General features: G+C 50.8%; 1 protein-coding gene across 1 annotated transcript in view; it reads left to right on the forward strand.

Moving 5' to 3' along the window:
* The window catches only part of CASQ2 (calsequestrin 2), a gene marked incomplete at both ends in the record, with an annotated part of 32,351 nt that overhangs the window by 5,355 nt on the left and 9,348 nt on the right, over positions 1–17,648 (forward strand). Inside the window, 5 exons of the mRNA XM_082005165.1 lie at positions 8,534–8,618; positions 10,078–10,178; positions 12,341–12,452; positions 13,898–13,971; positions 14,440–14,570. Of these exons, the coding sequence (XP_081861291.1) occupies positions 8,534–8,618; positions 10,078–10,178; positions 12,341–12,452; positions 13,898–13,971; positions 14,440–14,570 (503 nt within the window). The remainder of the gene's footprint in view (positions 1–8,533; positions 8,619–10,077; positions 10,179–12,340; positions 12,453–13,897; positions 13,972–14,439; positions 14,571–17,648) is intronic.

Below are 17,648 nucleotides of genomic sequence, written 5' to 3' on the forward strand. Positions count from 1 at the left end.
TCTCTTGGGAGCAGATGGTTCCCATGAGAGTTCAGAGCCGTGTAATATATAGCAAAAAGGCCTTCCCTGCTTCTGAAGCAACGCAGAAAAAAAGTTTACAAGTTTAGGTCTGTGCAGTTTATCCCAGGAATTCATAGGAACCAGGAGACAAGATTCTAGTTTATCCCCATCTCTAGATAGAGTATAAATATAAATATAAATATAAATATAAATATAAATAATATAAATATAAAACCAAGCCCTTTCTTTAAGCATCCTTCTCTATCTGTTTCACAGACTCAGATTTCAGCCTTTTTCTTTGAAAATGGACATGCTCATGAGACAATTTCCTGGGCTGGGTAGGCACATTACACAAGACATGTTCACTGAGTGCCACAGAAACTGTCAGGTTTCTGGGTCCCTACAGAGCAAGTCCTCATGGTGAGAGATGAGGTGCACCTGGCTGGATAGGTATGTGCAGAAGCCTACAGTGTAAGTGCCTTGTACACACCTGTAATAAAAGAGGTGTTTTGGTTTCCATGGCTACTGAAGTAGTGCCTTCCACCACAGCTAAGTTAATGCAAAAATAAGAAAGGGAAAGAAAAGGAAAGGTGTGATTTGTAATCAGTAGTCACTCATTACTTTGCCCTTTGACACCATGTAAGTAGGTCTCAATTCTCCAACAGTCATCAGAGAAAGAGCACTGATTTTTAGCAGTAGCACCTAGGAGAATGTCACTCACTGACGTGCCAGTCACAAAAACAAGTTACAGAGAGGTCCCCATTTCACAGATGGGCACACTGACATCCAGGGGCAAGTATGTGGTTTCGTCTTTCTGTGTAACAGAGGCAGAAATAATTTCCAAGGCTGCTTTACCTGTTATTGCCCAGTTTCTTCCCTTGAAGACCCTCCATCAGTTCCCAGCAGTGAGTTTGGACTGGCTGCATGAGCAGCATCTCTCATAAGACCCCTCTTTCAATGCCATACTGGTCTTTGAGAGGCACCTTTCTCAGCTGCTAAAGTATGATCGGAGAGAGGTGTACTGACAGTTGTTCTCAGCTGCAATCCCGGAATCTAAAGAAAATCAAGTTGATTTCATTCAGAGACCCAACTTAAATGCAAATATCACCTGGAGACATGGCAGACACCTGTGGGCTTGGGTTTGCTTGCTGACACAGTGCGAGGCCAAGCCTGCTTGGGCTTTGCAGGCTTTCTCAGCCCTGGCACAAGGAGCTCTTCTCCCTGTCCAGCTGGAGAGCAGGCAACCTCTGTAGGTGCCATGCAAGACCTTAAGCCGCATGGAGACTCCTTCTGTCTTGACCCTTCCTTCAGAAATGCAGTTGAGGAAAAATGTTGAAAAGCCCATCGTCTTAGGTCTTGGTCATCCTGCCACACTAGCCAGCTTCCCAAAAAAGTGCCAGTGAGGGTTTCTCGTGCTTTCCTGCTGGGCTGGTTCCTGGGAGGCAGGGTTTCACTCTTGTACAACGAGATGCCTTTGCCCTGTCCTGAGTGGGGTGCCTCAAAAGGCCTAGCTTGAGCTCAACTAGCCTGCTCAGTGCACGTGTGTGATGTTCATAGTTATCATTTCATGTTCTCTGCCCCGGACCTCGACATTTCTCAGGAGCCTGCCCACGGGCTGGGCAGCTGTTGCTCTGCCAGGTGGAGCGGGTACGGTGGGCCATGCTGTGCTCGCCCACCGTGACATTACTCCAGAGCTTGATCTGCCAGTGCCCTTCATCTAAAACCAAACTAATCAAAGCCCATGACTGCCCTTCCTTCATGCCTGAGTTTCAGTTGTGGGGAGAGTGGAAAGGGGATACGATAATTCTCTTTAAACACCCAAGAGAGAGACGAACTATTTAAGCACAACGCCTAAGGACAAATGGGCTATGAATAAACTGAGTCTCTAAACTAGGAAGTCCCTAATCACCAGAGGAGGAAGGCATCAAGGGGAGAACAGTGCAACGAGTTTTAAATGGACATTGACCAGTTTGTGACAGAGATTGAATGACACAGTCCTGGGTTTGATGACCAAAGATGTCCTTTTGCAGCTTCTGCCCCTAAATAACAGGCACCCAGGCAAGGAATCCATGGCCTAGGAAATAGCAAGGTCCAAGTTCTCTTTTTTTTTTTTTTTTTGGTCTCCTTTACACACTGGGATTTACCTACATACTTGAGACAACACCTTGCCTGAGGAAATAGAACAAGCAGTGACGGCAAAGAAATCAATTCCTGGCGGGGCCACAGAGCAGGCGTTCGTTCTTCCCCTCCCCGGTGCCCCGGGACGGCCAGCACTCCCTCCTAAGCGTTGCTGATGGTGCTCATTCCTGCGCGCTCCCCGGCGCAGCTTTGGCGGAGATCAGCTGCCATACAAGATACGTCCTTTTTCTGGGAACCCTGTCCGGCCCTGGCAGGAGGCGGACTGCTGTCAACTAGCAGACCTCTGACACCTCGAACCCTGCGCAAAGGGGGATGCCTGTTTTTTAAAGCTTTCCCCAGTTCTTGCGTCTCAGTCCTTTGGGTGAAAGACCTTTCTTGTCTCAAGGACCCCTCCGTTCCCCCTGGGCTCCCCTCGCTGATCCTTCCTGCAGATGCAGGGTGGGAGCTCCTGGCTCCCACCTGCAGCGTCCTGGACTCCCCGGGGTTTCAGAGGCGCTGGCTCACACCCACCCGGTCAGAAACTCAAGAAACCTGGCTTGCTCCTGGGATCTGGAGGTGTAGGAATGACATGGGCAATGGCCTGTGAAAGGGAATGGGCTGAATATCAAACATGCTTCCCTCCTCCAGGACCTCCTACTGAAAGAAACCAGTTTGCATGGGTTTCATGGCGGCATCCAGCCTTCAGTTTCAAAGTGGCCTCCCTGAGGCCAGAAAAACAACAAGGCAGCAGTGGCCTCGCTTTTGTCGAGGACAGCCCCCGGACTGCACCTCCGGTCTCTGTTTTGTCAAAGGGGAGCTTAGCAGGGTGGCCCCTGGGCACCGTCCCAGAACCCACAACCTGGATCGGCAGATGCGGGCACGCACGCCCACGTGCGTGCCCCGGCTGTCCTGAGCGTGCAAGCTGCCCAGCTGAGTTGGCAAAACATCTGTGGTGCAGTGCCAGCGAGGACTGGCCGGCAGCAGCAGCAGGTGGCCCCTGCACCCATGGGTGCCCGGTGGCAGGGGCATCAGCCCCAGTTAGCTCACGGATGGGCAGGCTGTGCTTTAGCTTACAGCTCGCTAAAATTAGGGATGCCCAGTGCAGATAAAAATACAGCCCTAACTATGCGAAACCTTTAGGGGGGCAGCCAAAGAGCACATCATATGTCTGACCGGGCTGAGCAGCTACGCGGCGATTGAAGCCCCTGGGCGGGCTTCTTGGAGCGTTATCTGTGAAAGCCACCTCCGCGGGAGTGACCTTTGGGTGTTCCATGTTTGGGTACTTGCCTTTTAGTATGAGGAGCAGCAACCCCCTGGGAGGGCAGGTTCAGCAATAAACAGCCTCTCCCAGCAGCTCAGGTGGTGGAAAAGGGCAGGAAGGTGGGACCAGCATGATCTCCCCCGGTCCTGCTGCCAGTAGGGTGGCTCCTTCAGTGGCAGTGAAGGAGCAGGCTTCTGCCCTTTCCCTTTGGTCACCATGACACCTCAGGACCTGTAATTCGCCAGCCTGAATTATGCAAGAACCCAAAACATTGCTGGTGGGGTATATGAGGAGACACTAGAGATGACCACACAGCATTAGGAAGGAGACATATCCCCCTCTGCTCTCCAACAAACTGCCCACCAGCTCGAACACCAGAGAAGCCAACAGTAGCATGAAGACATGAGTCCTGCATAAGGATTCAAAGCTTTAGGGGAAATAATACCCTAGACTCTTGCCATCTCCTCCTGCTATTTCTGAAAATAAAAAACTAACATTTTGGTATGTAAAATCATCATCATTACATCAACCAGGTTCTGACCATCAACATAAACTGCAGCTTTAAAGATAGTAGGAGAGAAACAGCAGAGAAGTGTAGATTGCTTGAAGGACATTCCCTCATCATCTGTTGCTCTCCTCCTTGCATTTCTTGAGTTTCGTTCTTCCACTGCTGCCAGATAGGGAAACAGAAAGCTCCCCATGCTTAGGAGAAGTTTACGCATGACAACTCTCACAGACACCCAAATGTCCCCAGCGCCCTGCTTCCCAGCCTGAGCAGCTGGGGGAGGTGAACCTTACTGCCTGTGGGAGCTCCAGGCAGGTGCTAGAGAAGTGGGACGAAAATCCAGGCCACAAAGCCATAATGTCTCTTCACAACGAAAAACTGACCGTGCTGAGACAGCGACCTCTCCCACTCCCATTTGTAACCCTTTCTGATGGATTTTGTCTACCATTTAGCAGCAAAACTGACACCAAATGCAAACTTTGACATAATCGGTGCTGTCTGCAGCTGGAATAGGTGTATGGTCAGGCGGCCAGTGACGCTTCTGCTGCTCAATAGCCTAGGATTTCAGAATGACCCCATGGGTCTTCTTAAATCTGAAACTTCCCAGCATCACACCTAGGTTCAGGCGGGTATAGTAGGTGTGAAGCTAAGATGTTCTGGCAGGGAGTTGTTTCTTTCCATCCCCATTATTCAGGTTGCCTGTAACTATTGACACTACCCAAGGTGCAGTGGTGCTTGCTTACTTGGTGGTATTCAAGCTTCACTTTGGGCTGGCACCTCTCACACATCCTAGAGGGCCTTGCACTGCCTCATGCTTACCCAAATTCAAGTATGGTTATTACCTGAGGGAAGTGGGAGAAAGGAGGAGTGCTCCCAAACTCACTCCTCCTTTTACCAAGGCTGCACAGGACATAGCTTGTGAACCTGTGGCTAGAAAGTGTGCATTGCAAAGTCTTCAGGCACATGAGAGAGAGGAAAGCTGCAAAATGTGCATGGGATATAAGCTTATGAGCTACTGGGATCTTTGCTCACACCTTCAGCCAACTCTGCCTGCCCAAAGCTACTGCTATACCTCAGGGACTGCATGCCCAGTTAGGTCCAGTTCTTCCAGGGCAGTTTGTCCCCTCCATCTCCCCATGCAGCTGTTGAAGCTAAATTACTCATTATAGAGGCTGACACAAAGGCAAGGGCTGTGGCTGGCCAAGACTTCAAGCGATATGAATTTAAAGGGAGGAGGAGGAGGGGGAGAAGGACGGGCTGTGTTCTTACGTTACAGCCGCTTCTGTCCCAAGGTCCTGAGCCAAGAGGATTGTCAAGATTAGAAACATTATCTGCATTCAAATCCCACTAGCATTATGGAATCAGAAAATACTGTAAGGGGATATATAAATGCTTGATACTGTAATAAGCGGGGGGCAACTAGCCAAGCTGCTGTTGCCTCTGGCGTACTCTATATTTTGTTGCCTTATGGGGTTCAAATATATGTGTGGGAAAACGTCCTCACTTAAGCACTGTTCAGATTCACCTGCTGCAGTGGGAAGCAGGGAAAACATGGTCAGGAGCAATGTCTGTCCCCCGCATAGCTGGCACTAGAAAAAGCCACCATAGGTACTGACACCCTGCAAAGGTCTCCCGCCTCCGGGCGCTGCCACAGTGGAAAGAGCTCCCGAGAGTCTCATGTTGCATAAGAAGGTCCCTGGTGCAGGACTCCAGCACCTTGCAAATGGGCACAGGCTGTGCTGCTCTCCTCGTTATCTCGCTAGCGTGGAAGTCGCGCACTGTCGCACGTCGTCTCTTGGGATGAGCCTCTTCAGAGCAAGACCTCCAAACGCTTGTACCTGTGGTACATGCACCTCCTAGAGACAGTCACGCTAGGCGCAGCCACGCAAGCCCAGCCACACCAGCAGGCACACCTCCAGCATTGCTGTGACCTTTTTTGCCTCCCGAGCCCTAACGAAGCGCGCACTCCCGCAGTCTCTCACAAAGAGGCTTTCATCCCATCACTCGCATTTTCTAGACACGTTTGCTCTTTCCCAGCAAGCTCCCATGCTCACAGCTACACAGCTGTGCCTGCACCCCTCCAAAGAGCTACCCTGCCTACGCTGCGGGCTGGCACGGATTTCCCCCCATTAACACTTCTCTTGCAAACGTCCCTGCTCACGCCCAGCGAGTTGCCTGTAGCAGGCGTTGCAACCTCACACGGTGAAGGCACATTTCTGAGCTTCTTCAAACACCCCCGAGAAACCCTAACTGTCTCCTGTGTGCAGGAGTCAAGAACTACTGGGCTTAAATTGCCCTGAATTTGCCTGGCCCATGGCTAACGTAGCTGTAAGTAGCTACATCAAGTATGAACTGGACTGGACAAGACTGGACAGTTCTTCCCCTGGGCTTTCTGTGTTTTACCTCAGGTCACAGCGCGACCAGAGCCTCAAGTGTTAACTCTGAGGAACCTCTTGCTGGTCTACACAACTGCCTCAGCGCAGGGACTTGCTGACAACGTCCCCTAAAGATAAGGATCCCACGAGGCTCCATCCTTTTGTCCAGTAAAAAGCAGATTTTTTTCCCCATAATGGGGAACAGAAAACATCTTCTCCCACTGCTGCCTGCTTGCAGATGTCTGGGGAGCTCAGGAGAGGTGTCTGTCTCTCCCTGCATTATCAGGGACCAGCTTCTCTCAAGGTGCTCTAACGTGGACGGCTGTGGCCTGAGCCGGGAGGTGGGACGCCAGACAGGTGCTCAGGTGCCTCACCAACGGGTGTGCAAACAGGGGCGTGTGCTCTGCCCCGTCCGGGAGGTGTCCCCCGTAAGCACGAGCCCCAGGCATGCACACTCACCTTTATTTCAAAGCACTGGCAGGGAGTAAGGGAATGGCGGTAGGAACGTGTGCTTCCCGCGCGGCGCGGGGTGCCCCTTCGGACTCACACGGTGGCAATTTCCCCCTGAAGACAACAGGCCAGGTAGCCACGGGGGGACTAAGGTTGCGGTGGTGCCGTGATGTTGTGATGGTTGGTGGAGAATATGTCCTTCTGTAGGGCGTCGGGACAGGCCTGGGGGCACGTATTTGGTGGGAGGGAGAAGACAACCATGTTCTTCGTCACTCCCCTTTGCCCAAGCAAGGTCCCTGAGAGCTGACTGCCAGGGTGCCCGCCATCTCCCCCGGGATTTTGGGGAAAGGCTGGACGCTGCCACCCCACGGTGCCCTGGGGTGCAGGTGAGGGAGCTGCCCCACCGCTTCTGCTCCCCGACGCCTTTAATTGCCGCTCGCTCTCGCAGCGGCCGGGCGCAGGCGGAGGCTATTTATAGCAGGGGAGCCAAGGGGCCACGCGGCCATGGGGGCAGCGCCGCTGGGTGACATTCAAACCGGCTTTGAGGCCAGGGGGTGGGCCAAAACGGGTCCTGCGGGAGGGTGTTCCTCATAAATCAGCCTGCCGTCCCTCTGGCCACTTTTCTTCTTGCCCCTCTCCAGCCTCCCACCACTGAGCTGTGCCCTAATAGGGACATTCCCGTCCTGGAGACCCCCGACCCCTCGTCCCCATCGCACTCCCCCCCGTCTGGCAGGGCTGGGAGAAGGGACAGCAAAAAGACCATCAGCATCAGAGGCATTCATGGAGCAGGGAGGGAGCAGGAAGAGGAAGGGGCTCTTACAGCTGGTCTCAGAGCATCATTACCACCTTGTAGGGTCTCTGGCATGCTTGTGGTGGGGCTAAGTCAGTCCTCTGGTGAGTAAGGGGGCCCATTTCCCAGGCTTGCTGCATCGCTAAGGAGCCCGTCTGGAATTCACAGGGTCTCAGCTGGGGCCGCTCCCACCGCAGGGCACTTGCAGAGCATCTCTCCTTTCCTCACATATCTATTTTCATGAAACAGGCAGGAACTCGATATCTTCAAGAGGCCTCTTCGTCAAAAATGGTGGGAACGGGGGGCAGTGGTTTCCAAAGCTGTGAGGAGGCAAATGCGAGCGTGGCTGGGATTAGACTCATTTCTTTAGGGAAAAGAGGGGACCAGGAACTGGGGGATGTCTGAAGCCTGGACAGGAGACATGATGTAAAGCATTTCATAGGAGAAGGGACGGCTTTTGCAAAGCCAGGAGTCCCTCTGCTTTATTTTGCTGGGAGTCTGCTTTGGCCACCCCATCACACATATGAAGGAAACACGGTGCTGCAGTGCCCTGCATTCCCTCCAATTTGCAGCCACTGCTGCCTGGCACCAAGCACTTCCAGGGTTAAAATGTCCACGGTGCCCACATGTCACGGTCCCCCGTGGGAGGCCACCAAGGACCAACAGAGGAGACAGCTTTTGCTTTCTGTTGGTGGCACAGGTCTTCCTCCCAGCCATGCCCACTGCTTTGGTCTCCCCGATTCGGCCGGGAGCCCCGTCCCGATGCCCGCGTGCCAAACAGCGGTTAGCAGCACGTGGTATTGCCAGCAAACTTGGTGCTGCAACACAGTGGGAAGAAACCCAACCCTTGTGACCTCTGGGCAGCGTTATCTCAGCAGGGAGGCAGCATGTGACGCATCCCACCCATTGGTGCTGTCCAAGAGCAGAATATGGGTCACTTCTGTCTGTCGTGCCATGCTAGCAGGGCATGATGCCCTTTAGTTACCCTGTGGTGTCAATGCCACTAACGTTGGGCTTTCTGCTTCCTCCCACAGCTGGCGGCTCAGGTCCTGGAGCCCAGGAGCATCGGCTTCGGGATGGTGGACTCCAAGAAGGATGCCAAACTTGCTAAAAAGCTAGGTGAGTCCCAGATCTGATATCCCTGGAATAGCTTGGAGAGGGTGTTGGCGTGATGACCAACAGCCAGCCCCACAGAGGACAGCCAAATCCTTGTCACCAGGATGGGGAGGCTGATGGTGGCAATTGACCACCTGACACGACAACATGGGCAGGATCAAGTGGGGAAGGGAGAATGAGAGGGATGAGGTGATACCCTTCCAGCAAAAAGCTTCCTGGCTGAGAGTGCCAAAATCACACCAAGCCAAGTGAAAAAGAAAGCCAATTCATGCCATAGCGATGGCAGGGTGGAAGCTCACAGCTCGCTGAGCAGAAACTGTAGATAGATGTCATGGAGTAACTCCATGCTCTTCCTGCACAGAGACAGGTCTGACACAGCGGTGCAGAACCAAAACATACACGGACATTACACAGCCCCTCAAATGTCACCAGCCCCATGGCAGAGTGACCCCCAGACACTAATGGGGGAGCCACAGCCTTGCAATGGTTTGGCAGCCAGGTGCCAACCCTTCCTGACCTGCTCCCCAGAGCAGAAGAGGAAAACTCCTGTAAAGGTGGAAGTCTGCTGCATTGCCCACGCCTGGAAATAGCTGCCTTCCAGGGGCTGGTAATTCCTTCATATTTTAGCCCACAAAGCAATATGGAAATACCATGGCACATAAATACAACAGCACATAAATATACCACTAGACTGTTTAAGCATACTGGACTGTATACTGGACTGTAATTTTCTTTCCTAAATTAGAGGCTAAGTGTGGTGGTGAATGCTAAACTAAAGCTGAGAGCTTCTGTCTCTCCAAGAAGGAACAAACTACCAACTACCTTGACCTGTGGTACCCTGCCATGATGTATCGCAGGAGCTTAGTGCTGCTGATTTTGGAGCCTCCACTGAGACGCTGTGGCAAGCTGTCATCAGTCCAGTGATATTCCATTCAAATCTGCCAGCCTGCCATTTGTGGCATCTCTACCACAGGTTTCTAACCCTTTTGCCAAGCCTAGCTAAGCCGCAAGGAGTTTGAAGCTCGCTTTGGCTTCCAGCTCACTATGTTCACATAGTTCAGCCTTATCCAGGAAGAGAGCACAGCCCACATCAAAATCCATTTTCCATCTAGTGCTAGGGTGTTCAAATTTGGGATGTCAGCTAGAGCCCAGTACTATTTACTGCAATATAGATAGCCAAGCTAAAACAAGCTCCTGGTACAGAATTTTTCCAGCTGTGACCTGGACAAAAAAGTTCAACATCTGGGAAGAAGCTAGCGCAAGTTCTGGCTGAGGTGTGTCCTTCGTGCCATGAATCATCAGTCAGGAGATTGCTCAGGTTGTTTCCAACTGGAGCAACACGGCAAATTGGCAATTGCCTTTTCCCAGGAGGCGTTGCTAGAATAACAAGCAAGAATCTCTGTAGTAAAAATGCTTTTAGTGACATGTTGACTACATTATGTTTCCTGTCTGCTTCTTTCAGGCTTGGTTGAAGAGGGAAGTCTCTATGTCTTTAAGGAAGAGCGGTTGATTGAATTTGATGGGGAACTGGCCACAGATGTCTTGGTGGAATTCCTCTTGGATGTAAGCACAGATAAGCTCAGAGCTAGATAAAGCCTCTCAGAGAAGACCTTGCAAATACTCACTTTGCTAAAAACCATGGGTTTATCTTTATTTGAAATTCCATCCCTGTTTGCTACACACCGGTAGAGATTACATTTGCCAGCTTTCCAAATACTTGTCTGACTGTGAGTTCCCAGGAAAGCTGGCACCTTTATATGCCACCAACCACTTATATCTTAAAGATGTTCTGTTCTCTTTCCTGTTCATGGAGTGTTTGATTGGAAGCAAGCAACAATCCCGCGTACCTAACTGCTCATCACCCACCTCAGTTAGCAAGCTGGCATGCAAATACTTTGACATTTGCAAAATCTTTCACTCTTTTTTTTAAAAGAAGAGCTATTTAAAAAAAAATATCCAGGAGTTAGCATTCTTACAGAGCAACTAAAAAGAGCTCAATTCATTGAAAAAGGTATATGCTGCAAACTATTTGCCTATTTCCAGACACAACAACACAAACAACATAGTGTACTACTGCCTCTTCAGTGACCTTACCGAATTGCACTGCCATGAATTAGAGAAGATCAAGGCCCTAGGACTTAGTGCTCTCGGGTCATTTTGTGCACAGGCACAACTATGTACTCGCCTTTGTGCCTAAATGCAAAAGAGATGCTGTCTCCCTCATCAACATGTTGCACTTCACTTCCTTTACATTTTATTCCTAGGAGAGGCAACAGCCCAAAAACATGGTCTTTGCTTTGTAGTGAAAACCTTTTGCAGCAGCTTGGCTTTCCTTGGAAATGAGGGTCCCTTTATGAGCAGCCGTACAATAATGCAGATAAGGGAGGTAAGGTGAGCAGTGGAGCCGGCAGGGTTTATTTCCCAGGGCGGCAGGTTGCCCAAACAGTTACCTGCGATGCAGGAGTGCTGGCGGGGAGAGGCATGGCTGGGGAAGAGAAGACAGCTCCCTAAGTCCTTAGCTCTCCTATGGCAATGTCTGTGGCTGCATGCATCGGGTATTGTGGCCAAAACACATGCAAGCGGCTTCAGGGACAGAAGTGGGCATCTGCCCCACACAGGATGGCCACAAACAGGGCAGGGCTTTGCTGCAACCCCAGGAACGGTGGGATCTCTGGTCCCCATGGCTCAGGCTGCTATGGCAGCAGGGAGCTGCACACACTGCTCTGGATGCAGCAGAGGCACAGCCACACACTAGAGCATCACTCGCAAGGGCTGCAGCGAAAGGCGTTTTGTGAGGCTTTGTGGCGTGCTGCTGAAAAATCGTGTTCTAGGAACAAAGGAAGAGCGCAAGGATTTCTGTTTGTGTGTTTTCCACTCAAGAGGGAAAATAGCCAGCAAACCAGGGAAATAAAACCAAACATATCTGTGGTGCCTCAGCAGCCTGATCTCAAAGGAAAAGAAACCCAGAGGTCCTCTGCTCCTCTGTAAGCTGTACAGTGGCCTGCCTGCATTTTTTTTTTTCTAGTGAAACCACACCTGATTTACACCAGTATTGCTGGGCAAAAATGTTTTCACCAGCGGTGGCTAGTTAAGAAAAGAGAAACAAAATTTGGACTAACAACAGGCTGAAGTGGCAGATAGGTCTTCCAAATCCCTCATCAACACTGTGACATGTCTGGGGCCAAAGCATGGCTTTAACCCATTCTGCATAGGGAGGATCAGCCAGGAAAATTCACATCCAGAATTTCCACTGCTCCAAAACACTGTTTGGCCACCCTCTAGTCCACCGGCTTTAATGTTTTCCAAAAGCAAGTTCTTTGCAATGACCTCTTCCAGCAAATAACACATGGAAACAAATACATCCATCATTCACAGAAGTTCAGTCTCCATACCAGTTCCTTTCAATTGCTCTCCTTTTTTCTCAGCCTCACTAGAGCCAGCTAGGACCACAGCAGGTCCCTCAGCATCCATTTGGGTTACCCAGACCTCTTTCAGCTTCCCTCTTGATGCTTCAACCTATGCAGTGAACCTACTAACGGCTCCCTCTGAAGGTGACCTGCATCTCTTTGTTCCTCACATTAAGGCAAAGAGCACTAAGTAGCGTTTCCAACAGCAGAGAAATTGGGTGACCTCTTTCTCCCCACTTAGCCTGCTAGCGACACACCCTGCCAGGCATAGGTTGGTGCTGCAAATCGTTGCATTATCGAATGCATTTGTCATGGCAGCTGCTAGAAGACCCCGTGGAGATCATAAACAGCAAGCTAGAACTTCAGGCATTTGACCAAATCGACGAGGAAATCAAACTCATCGGCTACTTCAAGGGAGAAGACTCTGAACGTAAGATGACTATGTTCCTCATGGGGCTTGGAGCCTGGCTGGGGGTGCTGGGGTCAGGGATTGTTCTTCTGCATGAATATTAAAGGTGTTAGGGGTGTATGGCAGGCTGTGACAGTGCCAAAGTTGCCAAAGGATGAGGTGGGGTTGCAGGCATGTTTCTGCTGTTGCTATGCATGATGAGCTTGTTCCGACACCAACAGCAACGACCCTTCTGCAAGGTGTCTGCTGTCAGGAGAAGGGGGTGATAATCCAGGATCTCCTGAAGTGAAGAAAGTCCACCTCATCCAAAACCAGCTGAGGTTACAGTTACAGTGGGTGAGCCTCTAAAGGGAGCAAAACTCCCCCTCTTATGAACAGTGAGCCCAAAATGTTAAACAAACTAAGAGGGAGGGAGGAATAAAGGGAAAGAGAGAGACACACATTAAATACTATCTTGGAAAATACAAAGCAGCAGTAAGCAGGATGCCTTAGGGCAGCCCAGTAGAGGCACTGACCTATTTCTCCTTGCTGGACCCCAAGACTGAGAAGAAGCTGGTCCCATGCCGTGAGGGATGTGCAACTTGGGACCATCAGCTTTCGCGCGCCTTGAGAAACCCTCACCCAAGTCTCTCCCCGGCAAGCCCCAGCAGTCTCCTCTGCCAGGCCCGAGCGCTCCCCCACCAAGTGGTGCTGGCAGCATGCCCCCCACACGTGCAAAGGCTTGCCTTTAGCAAAAAGATGGGTATTCCTACCTGAACGAGTGACGTATCACCGGGTCTGCTGCACCACAACAGCCACCCACCTCTCCCTTCAGTTTTCTCATCAGCTCAAAACGGGCTGCAGGGCAGCTCGGGCAGGGCTGTGCCCCTAATTCACAGTTCAGTGAATTACCCCTAGTTCAGTAACAAGGTGGGAAATACCTGTTGCAAACAGCTCCCTCCAGGCTGACAGCATCCTTCCTGACCGCAGCTGAGGACCTGATACCAGTAACAGTAAAAACCTACCTCCTTCATGCCCCTTTCTCCTGCAGCCGGTGGAGCGTGCCTAACGATGCTTGGTGAATGTGTAGGGAATGGCAGCAAGCGTTAACGTTGGAGCAACTCTCTGTATTTCCCAGGCTGAACTACTGCTTGTGCAACAGGGCAGATGCAAACACCCTTACCTTGTAACTGGACTTGTAACCCCTGGCCCTGCTTTGCAGGGCTGCTGATTTTGGCTCCAGTTAAGCGTGGCATGCCGGGATCTGCAGTTTTCCTAAGGACTGTGGGTGCACAACATGTGTCCTCTTTGCTCCACTTGATATGATCCTTGTTTGTAAGCCCTGGAAAGGTGGAAGAAACATAGTGCCATCACCTGATGTATTTCGCAGTGATTTATGTTTGTTCTTCCCTAGTGCCTTCTGTGCTGATCAGAGCGTGGCCAGCTGCCTGTGAACTCTTTTCTTCATTCCCCTTTTCTCCTTCCAGATTACAAGGCATTTGAAGAAGCCGCCGAACACTTTCAGCCATACATCAAGTTCTTTGCCACCTTCGACAAAGGGGTAAGCATCCACGGACCTCACCGTGGGAGCTCACAGCCTCCACCACCTGTTTTTCAGAAGCTCAGGATGTTCCCAGATTTTATATCTGGATCCAGCTTCTCATCTTCAGTGTTCCTGTAATTTGTGATATTGGTTTCCGCATTTGGATTTGGCCCTTTTGCAAGATAAAAGGCCATTGCTGCAGCGTGGAGGCAGGTACTGGTCTAGGTTTGGAAACCAAGCCCATTAGGTTTGTGGCATCTTGACTCTGGTTTTGGCCTGCCCCAGTGCTTGAGACCGGTAGTGTGGAGACCATCAGTGTTTTTTTAACCAAGGAAAGATGCCTTCATATTTTGTTGGCCATGCCTAAGTGTGCATGCTCTGAGAAAAAGCAAGCACCTTGATCTCAGCTCTGCCACCAGGAGAGACTCTGGGTGGGCAAAGAGGCACGTCAGGCTCACTTACCTCTGACCATCTGCACTGCAACAGGTTGCCAAGAAGCTAGGTCTGAAGATGAACGAGGTGGACTTCTATGAACCTTTTATGGATGAGCCTGTTCACATCCCTGATAAGCCTTACACAGAAGAGGAGCTGGTTGAATTTGTGAAGGAGCACAAAAGGTACGTAGCATACAGGATGCTCCTGGCCATGGGAAGCGGGTAAAGGAGATTAGGGCATCTCTCTCAGTAAAAATTAGGATGACAACCACCTTTTGGTGATTTGATGACCCACGTTTGAGATTTTGGCCAGCCTTTTCCTGCTCCCAGTATCTGTGCTGCAATCGGAGCCCACCACCATGGGGCTGTGACAACACAGCTTCCCTCTTCCTCCCCAGTTATCCCTCCTTCAAAGAGCAGGGAGGCTTTCAGGCAGTTCAGAGTGGGAAGCTCGCCCAGTTTGCTCAGGCTTTTAATTTAGCTCTGTACAGAAGATGTTCTTCTCCAAGGCATCTCAAGCCAAAATCAAATTCTGTCCAGTCCCCTCCTTCCCCAAAACAGCCTCACTAGCATGTATATCCCTCTCCTGATGTCAGATACATCTGTAGGCAGGCTCTGAGCTCAGACGAAGCTTGGAGGAACCGTGAGGGACTAAAAGTCTCCTGCTGACCACAGGCACAGAGAGGAAGCCACTGCTGTTACGGCTGTGTTGGGCCTCATCTGCAAAGATGCTGAGCACCTACAGTGTTTGATCAAGTCAGTGGGAGCTGTGGCTGCTCCATGCTTTTTGCCATCAGGTTTATTGCACTGCTGTTTAGGAACCTCAACTACCAACAGTGTGGAAGCGATGGGAAAGGTTGATCCTGTGTAAATGCACGAGGTTAAATATAGGGGCGCAACTACCTGTGAGGTCCCGTATTTTTATACCCTTAAAAATACAGCACAGCATAGTGACACAGGCTATCTGCTGCTCCTGCAACTGCATTTCCCAGCAGGCATTCAAGGGACCAGAAAAGTGTTCAAGAAAAGCAGGGCCATCCATACTGTTAGGGGATCCCAAATTGAGCTGATCTGGAGGTTTGTGTTCACACGCACAGAGCGTTTTAGAGGCAGGAGATCATCTCCAGGGTCTGCAAGTCACAGGCTTGGAAACAGATCTCTGCTTTTTCTGAAATATGAAGGGGACCTCTATCTCCCATGTACTCGCAGGTCACCTTGCTGACCTCCTGGACTTCCTGACCTCAGTCCTGCCCATCTTTTTTTCCCCAAGGTCTTCCTGTCAAGCAGCAGCATCAGAAGCCAGTCAGCTAAGGCAGTCACACTACAGACAGTCAGCTAAGTGCTAGCCTAATAAGGCAAGCTCTCCACCAGCACAAAATTGCAGTGGAACCCCCCCCAAGTCTTACATATTTCAAGATGCTATGTGGTGCCTGGTTGGAGCCAGCGGGTGGGCCATTTATTTTGCAAGCACCAAGGCTCAGAAGGGAATTAAAAGGAGTCTCATGAAATTGGATGCCTGAAATCCCCAAACTTGCCACGGTGCTGCCACGGCAGGGGAAGAGCCCTGGGTGACAGTGATATGTTCCCAGCAGTTCATGGTGAGTCTCTCAGAACACAAGTGATTCTTCCTGCCTTGCCAGCAGTAAAGGACCTAAAGCCAAAGGCCTGGAAGTGGAATTAGTCAGACATGGAGATGATCAGGCCTGTGGAGAAAAACGAAGTGACCTCAGCGCTTGCCACGTTTTTGTTCCCTGTAGACAAATTGGCAGGATCTTCTCCTCTGCAGGAAGGTGCAGAGGACCGCTCACCTCCTCCCCCTCAGACAGCAGACTTTGTCACTTCACCCCACCCTGCAGGCATGGGCTATCCCTCCGCTGAGGTGCAAAGCCCCACTGCCACCTCTCCATTCCTCAGAAGGAGCCCCGTCACATCACTGGGGAAAGCTCGCGGTGCTCAGCAGTATCCAGGCTCTTTGGCACACTTCAGACAGCCCTTCCAAAAATGGCCCCCCGCTGCCATGCCCAGGCAGGCTTCACCACCTCTTCCTCCAGCCCCACACGGGAACTGGGATTTGCTGAGCTTTTTTTTGCTGCAGCCTGGAGACAGGAGCTGAGGGGCGTGCCCAGCAGGAGCCCGAACGCAGCCTGGTGCTGCAGCCCTAACGAACTCCTGAGGCTTCCCTGGGCAGCTGGAGGCGGCGGTGGGAAAGTTCATCCCCTCCCGAGCGGGTCAGGAAGCCGCTGCTTGGCACAGTGGGGTGCTTCTTCCAAGGTTGCACAGCAGATGGGTATCTGGCTGGGGATGGTGGCCAGGTGCCGTGACTCCCAGGTCTCAGCCCAGATTTTGCTCTCAGTTGCACAAATACAAATTATGTGGTAATTCCTCTGCCTGCAGCAAGAGGCATCTGGGTTTATGCCTGTTTCACGTGGACAATGCTGGGGGTGGGCCCCCCACCCCCAAATTCTCTGTGATTGTTGTGTAGCAACATGGGAGCTGAATTCTGCTCCCCGTTACTCACCTAAACCCCACTTACCCTGCTCCCTCCAGCACAGAGAAGTAACCAAAATAAATCTTGACTAACTCTACGGCAATCAGTACATGCAAGTGTGATCAAATCCTTTTGAGCTCCTTTCTCCAAGAGCTGCCCCCAGAGAATGGCTAGGGAAAGCATCTCGAAAGCCACATACAAGTACATAATATGCATACACCTGATATAATCTCCAGTTTCTGACAATCATCTGTGAGGAGAGTTTCTGGGTCAAAAATTGTATCCCTGATCTTGTGCTTAGTGGCTATTTCTTCAATTTCTATAGTTATTATTTACCTCATTTCTATTTTGATGCTGAAAGTATCCAACTGTAATGAGTTCAGTGGCTGAGTTATGCATTGCATCAAAGAGCATTCCTATTTGTTCAGTCTATACCTGCTACCTAATAATGTTGCTGTGTGCCTACTAGCTCTTGTGTTGAGGAACAATGACTAGCCATTCCCCGTTTCACTTCTTTTTTTACCATTCCTGATTTTTTAGACCCCCTGCCTTTTAGACCCCCCTCCTTCTTCAGTCACCCCTTTTACAAGATAAAGAGTTCTTACCTATTTAATCTCCACCAAACACATGTCATGCCATACCTTCATTCGCCACTGCCATGTATCCATGTCCCTTTTTTAATTGTCCCATACCATCTCTGTGATGGAATGACCAGAGCCACACATACATTCACTGTGGAGGTGCATAGTGTAGTTGTCCATTGCCGTAATGGT

Source organism: Phaethon aethereus, assembly GCF_964289735.1.
Source record: "Phaethon aethereus genome assembly, chromosome: 1".
Classification (NCBI taxonomy): Eukaryota; Metazoa; Chordata; class Aves; order Phaethontiformes; family Phaethontidae; genus Phaethon; species Phaethon aethereus.